The sequence below is a fragment of the Monocercomonoides exilis genome (assembly GCF_001643675.1).
Source record: "Monocercomonoides exilis strain PA203 chromosome Unknown scaffold22-1379369, whole genome shotgun sequence".
NCBI classification, from domain to species: Eukaryota; Preaxostyla; order Oxymonadida; family Polymastigidae; genus Monocercomonoides; species Monocercomonoides exilis.
In genome coordinates this window covers 44,637-63,724 of record NW_027150567.1, presented here as the reverse complement: position 1 = coordinate 63,724, position 19,088 = coordinate 44,637, and the positions used below count along the sequence as shown (strand labels likewise).

At 37.3% G+C, this 19,088-nt stretch overlaps 9 protein-coding genes across 9 annotated transcripts; 7 read left to right on the top strand and 2 right to left on the bottom strand.

Moving 5' to 3' along the window:
- Positions 1 to 130: 130 nt before the first annotated feature.
- MONOS_9856 (putative DDE superfamily endonuclease) lies at positions 131 to 1,327 on the top strand (the record flags this gene model as incomplete). The annotated part of the gene is made up of 3 exons (XM_067880393.1): positions 131 to 184; positions 242 to 334; positions 539 to 1,327. The coding sequence occupies 3 exons, from the start codon at positions 131 to 133 to the stop codon at positions 1,325 to 1,327; spliced, it is 936 nt and encodes a 311-aa protein (XP_067727357.1).
- A 1,138-nt stretch (positions 1,328 to 2,465) lies between these two features.
- MONOS_9857 (Protein disulfide-isomerase) lies at positions 2,466 to 4,379 on the bottom strand (the record flags this gene model as incomplete). Its single annotated transcript, XM_067880394.1, has 5 exons — positions 2,466 to 3,084; positions 3,256 to 3,428; positions 3,632 to 4,051; positions 4,147 to 4,194; positions 4,265 to 4,379. 5 exons carry the CDS (start codon positions 4,377 to 4,379, stop codon positions 2,734 to 2,736), a joined length of 1,107 nt encoding a protein of 368 aa, XP_067727356.1. The 3' UTR covers positions 2,466 to 2,733.
- Positions 4,380 to 4,422: 43 nt separating this feature from the next.
- On the top strand, positions 4,423 to 6,586 carry MONOS_9858 (putative cytosolic heat shock 70 protein). The gene has a single exon (XM_067880395.1). The coding sequence runs from the start codon at positions 4,580 to 4,582 to the stop codon at positions 6,299 to 6,301; it is 1,722 nt and encodes a 573-aa protein (XP_067727355.1). The 5' UTR covers positions 4,423 to 4,579; the 3' UTR covers positions 6,302 to 6,586.
- A 213-nt stretch (positions 6,587 to 6,799) lies between these two features.
- MONOS_9859 (putative Choline Transporter-like (CTL) Family Protein) lies at positions 6,800 to 10,724 on the bottom strand (the record flags this gene model as incomplete). The annotated part of the gene is made up of 3 exons (XM_067880396.1): positions 6,800 to 10,384; positions 10,448 to 10,637; positions 10,697 to 10,724. The coding sequence occupies 3 exons, from the start codon at positions 10,722 to 10,724 to the stop codon at positions 7,927 to 7,929; spliced, it is 2,676 nt and encodes an 891-aa protein (XP_067727354.1). The 3' UTR covers positions 6,800 to 7,926.
- Positions 10,725 to 13,989: 3,265 nt separating this feature from the next.
- MONOS_9860 (uncharacterized protein) lies at positions 13,990 to 14,202 on the top strand (the record flags this gene model as incomplete). Its single annotated transcript, XM_067880398.1, has 1 exon — positions 13,990 to 14,202. The coding sequence occupies one exon, from the start codon at positions 13,990 to 13,992 to the stop codon at positions 14,200 to 14,202; it is 213 nt and encodes a 70-aa protein (XP_067727353.1).
- A 535-nt stretch (positions 14,203 to 14,737) lies between these two features.
- MONOS_9861 (uncharacterized protein) lies at positions 14,738 to 15,289 on the top strand (the record flags this gene model as incomplete). The annotated part of the gene is made up of 1 exon (XM_067880399.1): positions 14,738 to 15,289. The coding sequence occupies one exon, from the start codon at positions 14,738 to 14,740 to the stop codon at positions 15,287 to 15,289; it is 552 nt and encodes a 183-aa protein (XP_067727352.1).
- A 155-nt stretch (positions 15,290 to 15,444) lies between these two features.
- On the top strand, positions 15,445 to 15,879 carry MONOS_9862 (uncharacterized protein; the record flags this gene model as incomplete). The annotated part of the gene is made up of 1 exon (XM_067880400.1): positions 15,445 to 15,879. The coding sequence occupies one exon, from the start codon at positions 15,445 to 15,447 to the stop codon at positions 15,877 to 15,879; it is 435 nt and encodes a 144-aa protein (XP_067727351.1).
- A 761-nt stretch (positions 15,880 to 16,640) lies between these two features.
- MONOS_9863 (uncharacterized protein) lies at positions 16,641 to 17,298 on the top strand (the record flags this gene model as incomplete). Its single annotated transcript, XM_067880401.1, has 2 exons — positions 16,641 to 16,644; positions 16,721 to 17,298. 2 exons carry the CDS (start codon positions 16,641 to 16,643, stop codon positions 17,296 to 17,298), a joined length of 582 nt encoding a protein of 193 aa, XP_067727350.1.
- A 239-nt stretch (positions 17,299 to 17,537) lies between these two features.
- Positions 17,538 to 18,347, top strand: MONOS_9864 (putative Reverse transcriptase (RNA-dependent DNA polymerase); the record flags this gene model as incomplete). The annotated part of the gene is made up of 1 exon (XM_067880402.1): positions 17,538 to 18,347. One exon carries the CDS (start codon positions 17,538 to 17,540, stop codon positions 18,345 to 18,347), a length of 810 nt encoding a protein of 269 aa, XP_067727349.1.
- Positions 18,348 to 19,088: the final 741 nt, after the last annotated feature.

Sequence of the window (19,088 nt, the reverse complement as noted above, 5' to 3'; positions counted from 1 at the left end):
ATCAGGAGCTATTTCGAAAAGCGCATGGTATCGGGGAATCAAAGCGGAAAAGTCTTGTAGAGTTGTTGGAAAAGAAGGTCATCCATTATCGATATCCAAAAGTCAGCTTGAAACCATTGAAAATCAGGTTATGGCAATGTTATCTGAAGATACGATTGTTCGAGTTAAAGATATTCAATCGATGGTTTTTTTCAATTATCAATTTAAATTTGCATTAGATTTCTTTTCAATATTAATTTAGTGCGTTGATCTGCTGGAAAAAGAATGTGATGAAAAACAAATTCCAAAAACAGTAAACTGCAAATATGCTTACAAACTTATTGAAAGAAGTGAAGTATCACAATCGGCTTTATCCAGACCAATGGAAATGTCAAAAATTTCAGCTCAATCCCCGGAAAATGTTCGAAAATGGTTTTTATACTTTGCTGAAGTCATCAAAAAGCATAATATTGATTCATCAACAATCTTCAATTTCGATAAAACTTCTTTAAGCTGCGGTGAAACATCAATGAAACTTGTGGTTTGAATGAAAAACCAGATTCCTCCTTCTCCGCCGAAACCACCAAAAGTTCCAAATGCTACATTGTGCTTGTGTATATGCGAAGACGGATCTTCTCTTCCAAGATTTTTGTTATGGCCCAGAAAAGAAACTCCAGATGAATTCTCTTCGTTGTCAGCTTTTGATATTCGTAACATTTATTCTTCATCAGGATGGATAACGAAAGAGATTTTCAGAGAAATAATGATTGGCTGCTGGATTTCTCTGATTACCTCCAAAGTTAAACCGAATTCAACAAAAAAAGCTCTTCAACTGATGGACAATCACAGATCACATGATGATGAATTAGTGACAAGGGAAGCCGCAAAGAATAATATTGTTATTCTGAAATTTCCTCCAAACATGACTCATTTTCTGCAGCCATGTGATTCTTATGTATTTTCTCGTTTTAAGTTCACACTCTACAGCAAGTTTTGCCCTCCTTCCAAGTTTTCTTTGAGTGCTTATCGATCTGCTCTCGCAAATGCACTTCCTGATGCTGTAGCAGCTGCAATAACTTTTTCCACCGTGAAAGCTTCATTTGTCAAAACTGGAGTGTGGCCTATTGCAGCTTCTTCTGTTCGAACAAGAATATCAGGTTCTCCTGTCTCTTCGTCAAGTGAGAAAAATGCAAAGAAAGCATCTTCAAATTCATGGAAAAATGAATTATTCGGAGATTTTTCTTTTAAAAAAGATCTCGAAAATCCAACAGCTAGCGAACATGAATCAGCCAAATCTGTGACAACTGACTTCCTAAAAGTGCAAAAGCCATTATCAGTCAAACAATAACTTGTTCGTTCTTCAAAATCATCCAAATCTTCCAAAGAAACACCTCCTCTTATGTCTCAGTTTTCTTCGAAAGTGACCACATTAAAAGAGATTCAACATCAAATACAGGAAGCTGAAAACAATCTATCAATTCTTTGTTCTCAAATGAAAGTATTTGAATCACAATGTTCCAACAGTCAACGCTCATCACAAAATTCAAAACGAAGTCATGATGATCTCAAAAAGCTAATGGATTCTTCAAATAATCCTTCGAAGAAAAAGATTCTGAATCGTCGAAAAAGAATAAGGAAAGAAGAAAAAGAAGAAAACGAAACCAATCAAAGACATGAAAGACTTCAATTCAGAAAGAAATTGAGCCGCCAAAGATCGCTATCTCCTGTTTTTTCAAAAAGAGAGCTTGAAATAAGAAAAATAATTCATTCCAAAACACAAAGTGATTGAAAAGAGAAGTGCTGATTTCTTAATCTGGGTTTTCGGAAAATTCAATAATCATCACTGTGCTCTGTTGGAATCAGTTCTTCTTGATTGTTTTGTCTTTTTTTCAGTTTTCTTGTTTTCGCATGTCTCATATTCTACATAATTGCTTTCATCAGGAGAACAATGCAGTCCATTTTATTAATTTTAAAAAAGAACCAACAAAGATGTGGAATGCAACAAGTTTCAATTAAGCAAACAACGATAATAATATATGTTTGATTATCATTTTTTCCAATATTTCCTGAATTAATAGAAAATAAATCAAATAATTCTCATTTCAACTTGAAACCCTCCAGATAAGGGAGTCTTTTATCTAAAGAACCAAACAAAATAATACATTTGTTTTCAATTGTTTTCATTCATTAATCGAAAATAATCGATCCAAATGTTGCAAAAATGAAATAAACACAAGATAGAGGCTGTAATGAAACTCAAATCAGAGGGACATTCAGTTCCGGGTTTGGCACTGAGTTCCGGGTATAGCACCAAATGTATATACATATTTTCCCATGTTTAAAGTTTCATCAACTTCAAATCACATATCGGCTCTCAAATCTTTATGAAAGCACATTAACGATAATATTGTTCACGATTTGCAAATAATTCTGAAAGATAATTCTCTCTTTGGAAAAAAAAAAGAAAATAAAAAAAAATCGCTCCATATATTGGAAATCTTATTATTTTATTGTATTTTTTGCAAATGTTTTTCAAATTCAAGATTTTTTTGTAAAATCTTCAATATTCATGAAAATCATATGGTCTCCAAAAAATCGTGCATTGTTCACAAGCTTTGAATGCAATCAGAAATTTTCCAGAATCCAGTTTCTTGTTACAAAATCAAAATATAAATGACTTCCTTCAAATCAAACTTTCTTCTTTAAGTTGTTTCTTTTTTTAAAAAAATTGTGCCTTTTTGCTCCATATATAAATTACTCGTATTTTTCAATCAGATCCCTCAGTTTTCTTTCGTCAGCTCCAGAGAACTCGTCCACTTTCTTTCCATCCTTCCAAAACCGGAAAGTGGGCACACCAGAAACACTCTGCACCTCCTCCATTTGTCTGTTCTCGTCCACGTCCACATGCAAAAACAGCACGCGCGGGTGCTGCGCAGGAAGAGACTCGAAAACAGGCTTGATTTGTTGACAGGGCCCACACCACGTTGCACTGAAGTCCACAACAACGAGAGAAGGTGAGAAAGAGAATGGATGTGCGTTTGAAGAAGATGAAGACATGGACAAAAAGTGCTGATATTCCGCTTCGTTGTGAATGTGGTGGACTTTCTGAATTTTGTAAGTTGAGCAATCAGAAGGAAGGATTATCAATTATAGAAAAACAATAATTTAATTTTTGAAAATGTTTATTTTGAAATAAATTCACAGAAAAGAAAGTTCAGAAAATATCACAATGAACAATTTTTTATTCAAGAAAAAGAAAGCACGAACAAGACAAACCATCATCGATTTTCTGAAATCTTCTTCTTCTTTTCTCTTTCTTTCTTTTTCTTTGGCAGCCTTCAAATCTTCCTTTCTTCGCTTTCTGCCTTCAATAATCTGAAGGTATTGAACCTTTTTTGCTAAAAGTTCTGCTTTCGCTGCTTCTTGCTCGTTGAAATCAATCTGTTGTGCTGCAAATATGCATTTTATAATTCATGTGGAAAAACAAGTACAAATCAAAAATAAGTATTAATTGTGAAAAATATGAAATATTCATATTTTGAAAAAATTACTAAATTTTTTTCAATTTAAAAATAAAAAATAATCAAAATGTTCTCATAATTGCAGTCCAATTTCTTGCCTGGTTTTGACTTTAAAAACATTTCGAACAAACCCTGTTGAATGTCTTTATAGGCTTCTATGTATTGCCCCAGCATCATCTTTGCTTTCCCTCGAATTAAATATCCTTTGGCAGAATTTTCATTTCTCTTTACTGCCTCTTCTCCATCGGACAAGGCAGACAGAGGACGTTTCAATTCCAGCAATATCTGACCTCTGATTCCAATATTAATTGTTGAATTTGGATTAAGATTTATCACTTCAGTGATTAATTCAAGGGCTTTCAGTAAATCTCCAGAATCTCTTGCTTCTATTGCTTGATGTTTTAATTCTGCGATTTTTTCATAATCAGTTTCGGATGATTCCTCAGGAATTTGTATTGGAACATCATTTTCAGATGGTGAGATAAGAGGAATATCTGGATTTTCAATCAATATGTCATCTTCAGATAACTCAGAATCTTCTTGTTGGCTTTCTTTATATGGAAAATAGTATTTTCACATAATTTGCATGCATTTTTTCCCAATGAAAATAATGAAACGATTTTTGAACGAAAAGTAACATTCAAACCTTTGTGACTTTCATTTTCACTCGAATGAGGTATCGAAGCTCCCAATGCTTAGCAAACGAACGAAATATGTTTGTATAATCATTGCAATGATTGTTTATTCATCAAAAGATATCATACAACATAGATATTGCTTAAAAAAGCTAAGTTCTGGAACTTCCAATAGTTGGGGCTGTTCTTTAATAAGGCTTATAAATTTTTTAAGGCCTGTTATTTTTTCATCGGAAAATTCCATATCGATATCTTATAAAACTTGAAAATAAAAAAGATTGGAAATAAATATTTTATAAAGGTCGTATTAATCACATATCGGAATATTCAAAAAATTATTGTTTCTTTCTTTTTTTGTTTTAATAAAACTTTTAGCATGATAATGAAATTCAAAATGATATGAAGCATTGGCCATTCAAAGTTGTTGATCGTTCGGGATAGCCAATGTATCAGGTCAAATACAAAGGTGAAACAAAAGAATTTTCACCAGAGGAAATCAGCTCAATGGTCCTGTCGAAAATAAAAGACCTTTCCGAAGTTTATCTTGGACACAAAGTCACAGAAGCTGTTGTGACTTGCCCAGCCTACTTCAACGATAGCCAACGCCAGGCCACAAAGGATGCTGGAACAATTGCAGGGCTGAACGTCCTCAGAATCATCAATGAGCCAACAGCTTCTGCAATTGCCTATGGTTTGGATAAAAAGAAAGAGTCGGAAATGAACGTTCTCATTTTCGATTACGGAGGAGGAACTCTTGATGTCTCAATTTTGTGCTTGGATTCTGGTGTCTTTGAAGTTAAAGCTTCAGCAGGAGATATTCATTGCGGTGGTGAAGATCTCGACAACATCTTGACTCACTTCATGGCAGACGAATTCAAGCGAAAGTACAAGAAAGACATGATGAGCAACTCACGTTCTGTTGGGCGCCTGAGAACAGCATGCGAGCGGGCAAAGAGGGCTCTGTCAACATCCACCCAAGCAACCATTGAAATTGATTCTCTGTTTGAAGGGTTGGACTTCAACTCTGTCAACACCCGCGCAAAGTTTGAGCAGCTGTGCGAGTCAGAATTCCGAAAGTGCTTGGACCCATTGGATCGTGCGATGCTGGACTCAAAATTGGACAAGTCACAAATCAATGAAATCGTTTTGATCGGAGGTTCAACTCGTGTTCCTCGTATTCAGCAATTGATTCGTGACAGATTTGGAGGGAAAGAACTGTGCAAGTCCATCAACCCCGAAGAGGCGGTTGCATATGGAGCAGCGGTGCAGGCAGCAGTGCTGAAGGGAACGATTGGGCAGAAAGGGGAAGATCTGCTGTTGTTGGATGTGACCCCACTTTCACTGGGGCTTGAGACGGCTGGGGGCATGATGACAGTGCTGATCAAAAGGAACACAACGATTCCGTGCCACAAGACGGAGATGTTTACGACGTTCAGCGACAACCAGACGGGTGTGGAGATCAAAGTGTTTGAAGGCGAGCGGGCGATGACGCAGCAGAACAACCTCCTCGGAACCTTCCATCTGGACGGCATAGCACCAGCGCCAAGAGGTGTGCCGAAGATTGAGGTGACGTTCGACATCGACGCGAATGGCATTTTGCAAGTGGCAGCGGAGGACAAAGCGACGGGAAGGAACCAGAAGATCACCATCACCAATGATAAAGGCAGGCTGAGCCAGTCAGAAGTTGACAGGATGGTTGCTGAGGCAGAGCGGTTCAAAGCGGAAGACGAGCGAGTGAAGGAGAATGTGGATGCGAAGAACAAGCTGGAATCGTATGTGTTCTCGCTGCGTAACACTCTGAGCGAAGGGAAGATGGCAATTCCTGAGTCTGACAAGAATGCGCTGGAAGGCAAGCTGAAGGATGCGATTGAGTGGCTGGAATCGATCCACTCGAACACGGCCATCACGAAGGAGGAGTATGAGAGGAAGCAGAAGGAGCTGGAGGACTTTGCCAACCCCATCATGATGAAGGCATATCAGCAGCAGCAGCAGCCACAAGGACAGCAAGCTGGTGCTCCAAAGGATCAAAGCAGCAATCCGTTTTTCAACCAGGCACAGATGGGCGGTGCTGGTGCAGGATTGGGCCGTTCTGGATTCTCTTCATCGCAGAATGCTCCTCCACCTTCTTCTTCTTCTTCAGGACCGAAAATTGAAGAAGTTGATTAAATTGAATGTTAGGCAAAGATTAAAGATCGATTCATGTCTGTTTACAAACATCTTTTTTGTATTTTTATTCTTTTTGTATTTTTGCAAAAAAGATGCATAAATATATTTTTGAGTTGATATTTTTGATCAATTTGCGACGAAGCATGCTTAACAAATGACATTTGGCTTTAACATGAAGATTATCCCCAGTTTTATGAAATGAAATAAAATTCAAAGAGTAATACTCATTTTTTTTTCGGAAATGTGATGTTTTTCAAAGATTTATCAATGTGTAAATTGAATCATAATTTCATGGTATCACATTTGATGTGGAAATTCAAATCTGTTTTTAACAGCATTCAGCTCGTTAACTTGTGATGCATCACAACAACTTCAACTTTTCTCACAACATCATTCTCTTTCAAATCGCAAAATCTTTTCTGTTTTTATTTTATGAAAACACTTTCATTTTTTATTTTGAAGAAAAAGAGAATGAAAGAAAAATAAAAGATAGCAATTGAATCTCATTCAAAAAGTGTTCTGCATATTTCATTTTAAAAGAAACGATATTTCGCAAAAAGGAGCAAAAAAAAAAAAAATGTTTTTTCTTCCTTTAAATAAAACATATAAAAAAAAATAAAAATAGCTTAAAAAGAATGAAAAGAGCGTAATGCAAGTAATGCAATACGTTCAATTCGACCTTTGACCGAAGCAAAATTGTTTCGACCAAAGAAAATTAAAAACTGATTGTTTTAATAAAACGTTTCATAAGTCTTTAAAAAAAAAAGACTGAAGATATAAAATGTGAAAGAGGGAAAGAAGAAGATAGAAATTGAAAGAAATTGAAAGAAAATAAAATTCAAATCAAAGAGATAAAGTTGAAAAGAAAGAAAAGAAAGAGAATTGAGAAAAAAAAAGACAAAGAGAGAGAGAGAGAGAGAGAGAGAAGAGAGAAAAATACAATTCCTATGAAAAGCAACAAAGTATCATCAAATCTTTCCTCTCGTTGACTCACAAAAAGAGTAAGCTTACGAGTCATCAAACAAAATCGGCTGTTTAAAAGCATCATTGAAAACAGCAACAATTTTGAAAAAAAATGAAATTTGAAAAAAAAAAAGATTTTTAAAAAATTAAAGAATAAAGAATAATTTAAAAAAAAATGTGTGTATTCTTCAAAAAAATGCTTAACAATTGAGAATGCACAATTTGACAATAACTTGAAAAAGACGCATTTGAAACATGAAAACAACAATAGCATTACAATTTAAGGAAGCGAAAAAAAATGAAAAAAAGATTCATTTCATTGTAACTTTAATAAAAGTTACAAAATTTATTGGGAAAAATAAAAATAAAAAAAAATTCAAGAAATAAATATCAGGCAAAATACAGAAAAAATATTTAAAATATTTTATTATTTTTGCCAAATATGTACATATTTTTTTTTTTCATTTTTATACTTCGAAAATCGAAGAATTCAACATCATACAAGAAGTCTCCAAAACGGACCAATGAAACATTGAAACATAAGTCAAAATGTTTCAAAAATGAAAAAATAGTGTAATTTCCATGTAACATCCTTTCAAGAGAATCATCATTACCTATTCTTTTGAACAGGTCTGCTTTATTAATAATAATTATTATTATTATTATGCCGATGAATTATCGTAACCACTCACCACATTCTGCTGCTGTGCTGCTTGAATCTGCTGTGATGACATCATCGTATTCGCCTGCTGTGGCGGCATCTGCCCATACGACTGCATTTGTTGCGGATAACCTGTCTGTACCGGCTGCATTGGCTGCACTTGTGGCCCTGGCTGTGCATATCCTGGTTGAACATATCCTGGCTGTACATATCCTTGTTGAACATATCCCTGTTGTGGTGGATAACCCGGCTGTGCATATCCCTGTGGTTGTTGTGCATATCCCTGTTGCTGCGGGTATCCTGGTTGGACATATCCCTGTTGGGGTGGATAACCTGGTTGAGTATAAGCCTGCTGAGCATACTGTGGCTGTGTTGTTTGCACTGTTTGTACTATCTGAGTTGGTTGCCCCGTTTGTGGATTCACAGCCATCACTTGGTTGTATGGCTGCATGGTCTGAGCCTGGCTTGGAAGCTGGTTCGGAGGAGCCGGTACAGTCATGTTCTCGCAACCTTCGGGGATGCTCCAATAGCTAATATCAAATTCTTTATCGTTCTGCTTATATTCCAGAGCCTCTTGATATCCCCTTCTCGCTGCTTCGTTCATGTGCTTCAGCAGATTTGGACTCGCAAACTTCCCCCAAGTCGGGGTTGTTATTGCCATCTCTTCATCCAGAAGGAAGCAGATAAACATCGAAAGCACTGCAAACGTGTATGTGTCAAATATCGTGTCCACCACAAACACCGTCACAAAAAATCCAATAACGACATCCAAAATCCATCCCAACTGCAAGTTCTCCCCTGTAATCTCAGCATATTCCTTACTCATTAGCCCAAACCACATCGGCCTCGCCATAAGGAACAAGAAGAACAGACATAAAATATCGATAAAGAACTCTGCTATGCCTAACACCATCGGAATTACAGTATTGAGCACAGCAGATCTGAACACATTTCGGATCATAAGTAAAATCGATTGCTTACCCGTCTCATAGAAAGGAGTTCCCTTAATTGAGATGATAACGTACGTCTGCGAGTTGATGTATTCCAAGAATTGCATAATGCAGCTGAGAATGCAGTCAATTAAACAGCATATTATTATCAGAGGTGACCCGCCTTGTCTGCATATGCTGGCTGCCTGCTCCTGCAACATCTTCAGGATCGTGCACAGCACAATCATCCCAGAGCCGAAAGCGACGCTGCCGCTGCCGTAGCGGATTGTGCGCCAGAACGCTTTGAACGTCTCCACAAACGAAACGTTGCTTTTCTCCCTCGTGAAATACCACGTCGCGACTGTTCCACCAATCGTCATCTCGTTAATTCCAGTCAGAAACGATGTCATCCACACAAACGATATAACCGCATAGATGTAAAAGATAGCTGAGTAGCCGGGAACTCTTAAAAGTGTCAGATATCCCACTTTGTATGTTGGATAGCTCGTAACAAGGCACACAATGCCCAGAACGACGAGAAACAGCAAGCCAAAACGCAGTATTGAGATGACCGTTGTTATGAGCGGAAGCAATGGATTTTTGCGAATTGCACTTGACGTCTCCGCTGCAAGTTGCGCAGCAAGTTCGATTCGCTCGCTGGAACAGTACAAGCAGCATCCGCAACAGCTGCAGATGAGCAAAAGTACAGCGCCCACCCCCAGCAGCGCACCTCCTATTACAGTTCCAATTGAAGTTCCTTGATTTTTTCCTTTTGAGGGGGAATTTTTGTTCGTGTTGTTGTTGTAGTACGGATTATAATACGGATCATAATAAGGATCATAATAAGGATCATAATATGGAGAATTGACGTGTTGTGCTACTTCATGTTCGGGTTTTGTGTCGTTTGTTCTCCGAGGAATTGAGTACACACGTACCGAAGGAAGAGATAATAGGCTGGCTCCGTTGCTTTTGTATATAACTGATGGAAGAATTTGGGAAGATCCTGAAATACCTTCAACAGACTTAGTTTTGTTGTTGTTGGAACTATCATTCTCAGAATTCATTCCCCCAGCCATAAACACAATGCCAACAATTGCGATTGCAAGACCCACTAATCCGATAGCAACAACTGATCCGATCAGGCAGCACCAAACAATTCCTCGCGCACAACAAGCCATGAAAGCAATCCAAATTGCGCAAAGAGCAATTGCAATAAATGCTACAACAACGACCGTCCATATGCCACTTATAAAACTACCCACAAAACTGCTCGTGAATTCTGTAACTGTATCACTTGATTCTTTCATAACACACACATTATTTAAAGAAGAATAACCGTCTGAAAAGAAAGCGCATCCATTCGATTGACATTCACTCGAACTCATAGAGTTTGGACTTTCGCCCTTGCATACGCATCGATGATCACCTGAAGGGCACGACTTCACACACCACTTTTCAGTGTAAGTTATTAATAAGTACTTATTTTTCCGTTGATCGCTGACATTTGTCTTCACTCCACAATAAACTCCCCTAAATGGATTGTTGTGTGACATTAAATCTGTGAAATTGTTCAAAAAAACAAAATTTACAAACTCCGATGCCTCTGGCTTCAGAAACACGTACATCTTTGAAGCTGCACATGAATATATAAATAGAATAATCCAAAGTAATACAACAACTCCGAAAGCAATTAAGCAATATATGTCATTGCATTTTTTGTGATTTGCAGGAATGTCAACTTTTCCATCTGTTTCAACCAAAGAATTTTCTTTTTCTCCAAACTCTATGTTCAAAAAATATCATTAAATTAACAATAACAATTTCAAATATAACATTCAATACCTTTAAAAATGGTAGTCACAGCAAACATGGCTCCTGTTAGATGAAACTGATTGATTTATCAAATTAAACATTTGATCAATGTTGATCAACATTAAAAGTTATTCTCATTTCTTCTTATTGATTGAATAATAAAGAATTCACTTTTGAAAATCAAAAAAATAATAATTACAAACCTCACATTATTTTAATATCAACCACTTTTACAAAAATTCATCTTATTTGTGACAATATTTTTTGCTTAACGAATTTCACCATTTGTTATTCGTATTTGGTAAACTTCTGATTCAAAATAGGTAAAGTTTTTATTCAAAATTAAAAAATTTGAGTATTTATTCAAAAAAAAATCTTTTTTTGTGATAAATTGGTTTTTGGGTGAGCATCGGAAAGTGATTAAAATATTATATGACTTATTATATTTGAAATCATCCTTTCTTTCGAATTTTGATCAATATTTTAATCTCAATGGGATTTTGTCAAAAAAGAACTTTAACTGTTTACACACGTTGTTCATGATGTTATTATTGCAGAAACAAATTTTTTTCAAAAATCCCATCGAGATGAAAATTTTGATAAAAACTCTAACGAAAGTGTGATTTCAAAAATGATAAGCCATATTTTTGTTTTTATTTAATAAATTCCAAAATTTTGGAAAGAGCTTAATTCAAAATATATTATTATTAAAGAACAGTTTATTCCAGTTGCAAAAAAAAAAAAAAGAAAAAGAAAAAAAAAAGAAAAAAGAAAAAAAAAGAAAAAAAAATTTCTATTATTTCATGCCAAAAATAATTCATTCACTGCGATCAGTGAAAAAAATAATCCATTTTCAATCGTATTCCATTTCTTGCATTTTTATTAAATGAACGAAACGTGAAAATAATAAAAAAGAAACAAAAAATCATCATATTTCCAATCAGCAAATCATGCTTCCAAATATCTCAAACAATTGCTGTGCATTCATCGTGCCCAATTTCTTCAACACAAAATTCTCTCAATCCAAAACCTACCACAAGTTCTGCCAACAAAACATAATGAGCATTCTTTCAATCTATTTGGAACTTAGAAAAGAACAGAAACCCAGAAAAGCAGCAATTCGAATGGCATTTTACAACAATGGTTGGCTTTCTGCAAAACGAGTGATGCAATCTGACATCCCCAAGTAACTCCACAACATTCAATAACCCTCGAGCCATCCATTCAGCAAACAACCTGAATTCAACTTCATCAAAACTGTCAATTGAAAAAGAAGCTCCAAGCATTCTACAAGCTTTAAATAATAATGATATTCATTCCGCCTTTTCCCCCTTTCCACTCCACTCATGTCGATTGCCCTTCCAACTCTCTTGTGTTCAACTGTCAGTCAAGCTGTGCCAAATGCAGATGCTCTTGAAGGCTTTTTATGGTTTCTGCAACATCTTATATGCCAACTTCTTTTGACTTAATCCTGATGAACATAAATAAATATTCAACAAATCCGAATAATAATTCAAAAAAGAAATAAGTTCATACTGTGACTCCTGTTTCACTCAAGCGCAGAAAAGGCATTTCGATTTCATTTTGAGTTTCCTCATTCCCCTCTTTCTTCCAAGCAATTCTCAAATATCAAAACACTCAAAATAACAGTTCTTCTGCTGATGGAACGTGCGAATTTGCATCTGATGACACATAGCATTCGCATCGTTCAACCAACAAACAAAGGGTCTTTTCAGCCTTTCCTCTTTCTTTTTAAACACTTTTTCAAGCCAATCTTCTTCCCAAACTTGTCTCAATTCTAACCCCAGCAACATAATTTCTATCAACATCTCAGCAAAAAATGTTCCTGCAGCAGGGCTACAAAAGGATCCTTTTCCAATGAATTGCATTTTCTTTCAGCAGCAACCTCATAAAAACTAGAAACAATTTTGAATAATCGCTTCAATCCCTTCTCTTCCATTCCATCTGCTATTTCCAGATATCTTCTGCTCCGGGCTTCGTCACTCTCAAAAATGGCCTCATAAGCAAAAAAATAAACTTCAATAACGTCCTCTGAAAAACAAAATAATCCAAAAAAAATATGTCAAACCCAAACAACTCAAAACACACTTTCTGAAAGCTCCAGAGAACGAAATAACTCATCCCTCAAGCTCCACTGGTACAGGCAAGGGCATATGGAACTTATATGCCACCTTGCTAAATTTAAGATAAAGTTTATTTTATATGTTTAAGCCACATTTGAAAAGATATATCAATCGTTAATAAGCGGAAAAATCAGATTTTCTTGAAAAAAAATATGATCAATCCATAAAAAACATAAAATATTTGTACACATTATTGTCGGTTTTGATATTGATGAGTATAAATATTATACCAAAAACATTGTTGAACGTTAAAAATTGAATTATGCAATGGAAGAAAAACTGAATTTGTTGAAAAATATATTACGATAATGGAGAAACCATGCAACGGCTTCACGACAATGTGATAAACACTGCAAGAAGATGCACAATAACAACTTGTCGTTCATTAATAATTTTTATTGGAGCAAATGAAGGAAAATGGTTCTTCAGATACCGCAAATGCCGTAAAGAAGTCTCTTATGGGACAGAATTTCAATTTCTAATCTTATTCTGATCCTTTCATCTTTTACCATCATCTCAATATTAAACAATCATCACCTCTAACTTCATGCGAAAGACATAGCGCATCTTATTATTATTGCGTTTGCGGTAGAACATGCGCTCAGATGATAGGAGGAATACAAACTCCCATAGGAGGTCTTGGACGCATTGTGGAAATCGATGAAGCTGTTTGGAGAAGGCGATAATATAGGAGAGGTTTTGATTCATTATCTATTGAAACATGATCTTAAATTTTTCTTTTTTGTTAGACCATGCGAAGAAGCAGATATGGATTTTCGGTGTTCAGGAACGTGGAGGAAAAGCATTTGTTTATCCAATTGTTAATCGATCTGCTTCAGTATTAATTCCGTTAATAAAAAAATATATTCGTTCCGGAACAGAAATTCACTATGATCAATGGAAAGCATATTCTTCTTTGAGTGAGAATGGATTCACACACAAGACCGTCAATCATTCCGAGCATTTTGTTGGTTTTTTTTTCTTTTTATATTGTGTTTTTTTCATGAAATGTTATTTTGCACTTATTCAGATCCAATCACAGGCGCTTGCACAAATCATATCGAAGCGTTGTGGGCTGCACTTCGAAAATTCCTTCCTTCACATGGAGTGAGACAAAATCGAATGCAAGTATTTATCTATTCATTTTTGTTTTTCAGAAATCGAAAAGTTGATTTTTCCATGTGTGTGTCGAATGTTGTGAAATACACTGATGAAGAATACAAAGCTCTTGAGGATGAAGCTTTTGGTCCAGAAGAAGAGGAAGAAGAGGCTGGAGCTGAAATGCTACGCGAAGAAGAATCTTCAGAATCCGATTATGAACTTGAAACAGATACATCGTCAGATGGGGCTGGGGATGGAACTGATGCATCTGAATGGGAGGCTGATAAATAAATACAGATTTTTCCACATATCATACTTCTTAACATTAAAAAACAATTTGATAACTTAAATCATTTCTTTGTTTTGTAAAGATTTGTGAGGTGGCTTATAAGTACCATTTGCCCAGGCAAGCAGCCACATCACAAAACATTCCACAAAATAATCCATCAAAAAAGATGGCACGATAATATCTATTTTTCATCTTTCCATCGTGAGCATCGCATTCCTCAAAAAAATCTCCCTCTTCCCATCCTCAAGAAAATATACTCCGTTTACGCGTTTGATAGAAATTAACTTGCACACATGCAGTATCAGTCCCACAGATGATAAAACATTTCTTGTGAAATTTTATTATGGAACGCAATTATTCCGCGTTTTTCTTTGCTCCAACAGCAACTGTATTGGTACACTTCGAGTATTTGCAGTCAGAAATTGCATTCATATAGATTCCATAAATTAGGTGTAACCTTTATGTGTTCTATTAACAATACATTGAATATGAGAAACGATCATTTTTTTGTTTGAAAGACTGAAAAAGCCTATTTTAATGAAAGGAATTATTTCTGTGATATTTTTTGCATTAACTATTTTGTCACAAACAGCTGATCCAGCGAATACGGACACAACTGTGTTTGTTAAAAGCGGGGCAACTGGGGGAGGTGGAAAGACATTTGAATCACCGATTGGAAGTTTGAAAGGAGCTTATGATTTGCTTGCAGAAACGAGCGATCAAGCGTTTTCCATTAAAGAAATCAAAGACGAAACTGTTACTGATGTTCTAAAAGCTGAAGCAATGGCATTTGATAAATCAGCAGGAGTAATGATTGGAGGAATTACAAATGCAGCAGGAACAAATGAAAAAGTGAAGATCGGTTGCGATGCAAAATCAAATAATGATCTTTTCACATGCAAGAAAGAAATTTCATTTGGATACTTGATGTTTGACTTCCCAATAACATTAAGTGAAGGAACAGAAGGATTGAAAGCAAACACAGATCCATCAGCGCTTATTCACCCTGGTACAGAATCAGCATCACTTTCAATTTCAAACTGTCGCTTTGATGACCAACAGAGGGAGAAATTGAAATCCATCTTGTAAAAGTGAGTCTAGGAACATTGACAATGAATCAGGTTGAATGCACTTCGGAGAACGAAGTGAAATTTTCAGCAACACCATTTTTGATTGAAGGAGCAAAGTAAGTTGTGATTGAGGATGTGGAAGTGAAGAAGGTGGAAGTGGAAGAGGGAGCAGCAATGAGCATCAAAAATGGAATAAAAGGAGAGGAGAAAGAGAATAAGAAGAATGATGGAACAGAAGAGATAAAAAGGGCGATTGTTGTTGTTGAAGGGCTGAAGATGGAAGAGGTGAAGTCAAAGAGTGGGAAGACGGCAGGAGTGGAGATAGCGCTGGGAGAGGAGAATTCGAAGGTGAAGATGGGAAGGACAAAGGCGTGCACATTCAAGGAGTGCAAGGCAGAAAACGGGAAGTCAGGTGCGGCATATATTGAGATGGAGCATGTGAGTGGGAATCTTGAGCTTCCAGGAGAGAACAAACTGGAGATTGATGGAACGAACAGCGGGAAAGGAACATCAGGAGTGTCGTTGTGCATTGTGGCTCCAGATTTTGACTCATTCAGCAAGCAGGATAATGCATATGAGTTTGCAAAGAACTACGATGAAGGGAATTAAGGGTGGGTTGTTGGAGCAGCAGATGTCGATGTTGAGCCAGAGGATGTGTATGAGAAATATCTGAAGAGGAAGGAACCAGATCCAGAAAAGAAAGACGAACCAAAAACAAACACAGGAGTGATTGTTGTGGCAGTTGTGGTGCCGATTGTGTTTGTGATTGCAGCGGTGGTGGTGGTTGTAAAGAAGAGAAGATCGAAGTACAACTCGGATGGTGTTGGTAGAGACAAGGAGCAGGAGATGAGCAACCATGTGTTAGAGAGTAGGTGTCAGAGAAGGGAAGAAAGGGAGAAAGGGAGAAAGGAAAAGAAGGGGATTATTCTTTTTTTTTTTATTGATATTTTCACTTTCACAATTGATTTTGCACAATTAATCATTCAACAACCATTTTTCAGTTTGAATTTAACACTATTATTTAACGTTTGTTATTTTGTTGGTGATGGTGAAAGGAAATGCATTTGTGTTTGTATGTATGTATGTATGTGAGTGAAGATTTATTTGTATTTGTATATGTACACTATTCACTGTTGTTATCATTCAGCATTCATTGTTCACAATTTTCAGAAAAGCCTTGGGAAGAGTTTGATGGAGAAGAGGGAAGAAGGAGAGAAAGGCTTTTGATAATTGCGATGGTTGAAAGATTATTAGACGTTTTATTGAATTTTGTTTTGTCCATTTTGACGGACAATAAAAGTGCATAAGCACCTTTATTGTCAAGAAAATCTTTTATCAATTCCTTCTCTTTTCATTGAGAACCACGATCTATGGGTAGTCGCCATTATCGGATCAATGATGCAATCACCTTTTTTCCCGCAAACAACTGGACTTACACCGGCAACCTAAGCAGCCTCACTGCCAGGTGGGGTGAAAAGCCAGCTTGGAGTCCAAGCGCTCCTTCCACCAATTCCTTCTTCTGCGTCGGTAACGTCTCAATCAAGTCTTACGGAAACAGCAGCGAGAGCAACCGAAGAAAAAAGCATAGAAGAAGAAACAGACTCAGACCTGCTTGAAAGGGCTGCTGACGTTTTTAATGGCATTTTCGGTCAAGAACCAAATAAATCCATTTTTGATCTTCAACTTCCTGCATTTTCGATAGAAAGTGTTGAACAAGAATATTCGCTTCAGGATCTTAGCCCAGTATTGCAGCCAGCTCCTCCCCCCTGCCAAAAATCGGCCAATTGGTTTAATGATGCGTTGGATTCTGCGGGATATAGGATAGAAATGGGTTTGTATCAGGCCTTCAAGGTTCAGCTTTTGAGCTTGGCGGACTCAGACCCTCATCGGGAAAGTGCACGAAGGGGAGCTGATGCGCTACTACTTATAGCGAAGGCTTTACAGGAGGCGAGAACAACCAGGCTACAAGGAAGATTTGGTTTTCGGATGGCGGAGCAAATGAAATCAGAGAATGCAACTGGACTATGAACAGAATAGCATGAAAAGATTCTGAAGGAGACATGATTAACGACAAGCTCCTCAACTCCCGTGAAGTCAACGAGCAGAATGTCAACAATTTCCATATAATCAAAAGGAGAAAGGAACTCAACAACATAGGTTTTCACAAGCAGAGATAACACAATTCCAAGAAAGATCTGGTGCTCACAGTTTTTTCGGAGAGGACCCCGCTCACAGGAAACACGAGGAGGAAAGCGGCAGAGAGATGGATGGGCTACAACGAGCTGGAGATACAACGTCCAAAGTCGGGATCAACAACAAAAAGAGAAGATGGAGTGAGGAAAGGATTTACAGGTTGGATAACGATTGGAGGAAGAATTAAGTGTTTTATAGAAACTTGGAAAAGAATTTGTGGTGCCAAGTTGATCAGACAGGGAGTGCAGGCGATGTGGAAAAGCAAACGCATAAGAAGGAAGCAAAAGGACATGCCGTACAGAGATGGAGCTGTGCACTCAAACGAAGAACAAAGAAAAGCATTTTCAGATCTTCCAAAGGAGCAGATAGAGACAGGAATTGTGGAGGAGATAAGGTCAGAAGATGCGAGGCACAGAAACAGCGTGTTCTTGATCAGAAAGAAATCGGGAGCATGGAGGCAGATACTGGATTGCAGGAGATTGAACACAGCCTTGATAAAGACACATTTCAAATGCGATAACGAAAAGACAGTGGAGCGTGTTCTGAGAGGACAAGATTACGCAATTACAGTGGATTTACAACAGGCTTTCTATCTGCTTCCGGTTTCCAAAATACAAAGACCATTTTTAGCTTTCAGATTTTCTGGAAAAGACTGCACATTAAGAGGAATGCCGTTTGGTTTCGTAGATGCTCCGAGAATTTTCACGTACGCGATGAGGAATGTGACTTCAGTAATCAGAAAACGATGGGACGTTCGTGTAATCGCATATTTGGACGATTTCCTTATGTTACACGAGAACAAGGAATACTTGGCACAGGCCGCCAAAGAGATTATCAGGTTTCTGGAGGAACTAGGTCTTTTGGTGAACCAGGAGGAGAGTTAATTAATTTCAAGAAGAAGGTTTTCTTTCCTTGGCTTCCAGTGGGACTCGTCGAAGATGAAGGTGCGGCTTGCAAGAGACAGAAGAGAAGCACTGACTCGCTTGTGTCGCATATGGGAAAAAGATTGCATGATAGCAAGAATTGTGAAAGTGAAACATCTGGCTTCTTTTATTGGAAAACTCAACGCTGTTCGGTTTGTTCAGCCAGACGCTTCTCAATGGCTTCACTCCATGCATCGCATGCTCCAGAAAGGAATAAAGGAAAGAGGATGGAAAGGCAAATTGAGGTTGAATGCTTCAATCCTGCTGCAGATTCAGCAATGGATATCGAAGTTGAGAGCACACCCAAGACGCAGGCTTATCCCAGTATTTTCACCGGATGCAACTCTCACAACAGATGCATCGGAGACGGCTTGGGGAGCATCTCTTCTCTTGAACAACCAGCTCCTCGATGCACACAATCCGTTCCCCCACCGAGTGAGGAAGCAATCTTCCAATTTCAGAGAACTAATGGCAGTATTTCTTGCTCTTGTCCACTTCTCACCAACTCTTCAGGAACATCATGTGTCCTTTCTTCACCTAAGATCGGACAACACATCCGTGGTGTTCAACATAAACAGATGGAATGCAGGGAAGAGGCTTCGACCAGTGCTGAGGAAATTATGGAGACTCAAACAAGATCTAGGCATAGAGTTGAGAGCGTCACATGTTCCAGGTGTACTGAACACAAGAGCAGATGCCTTA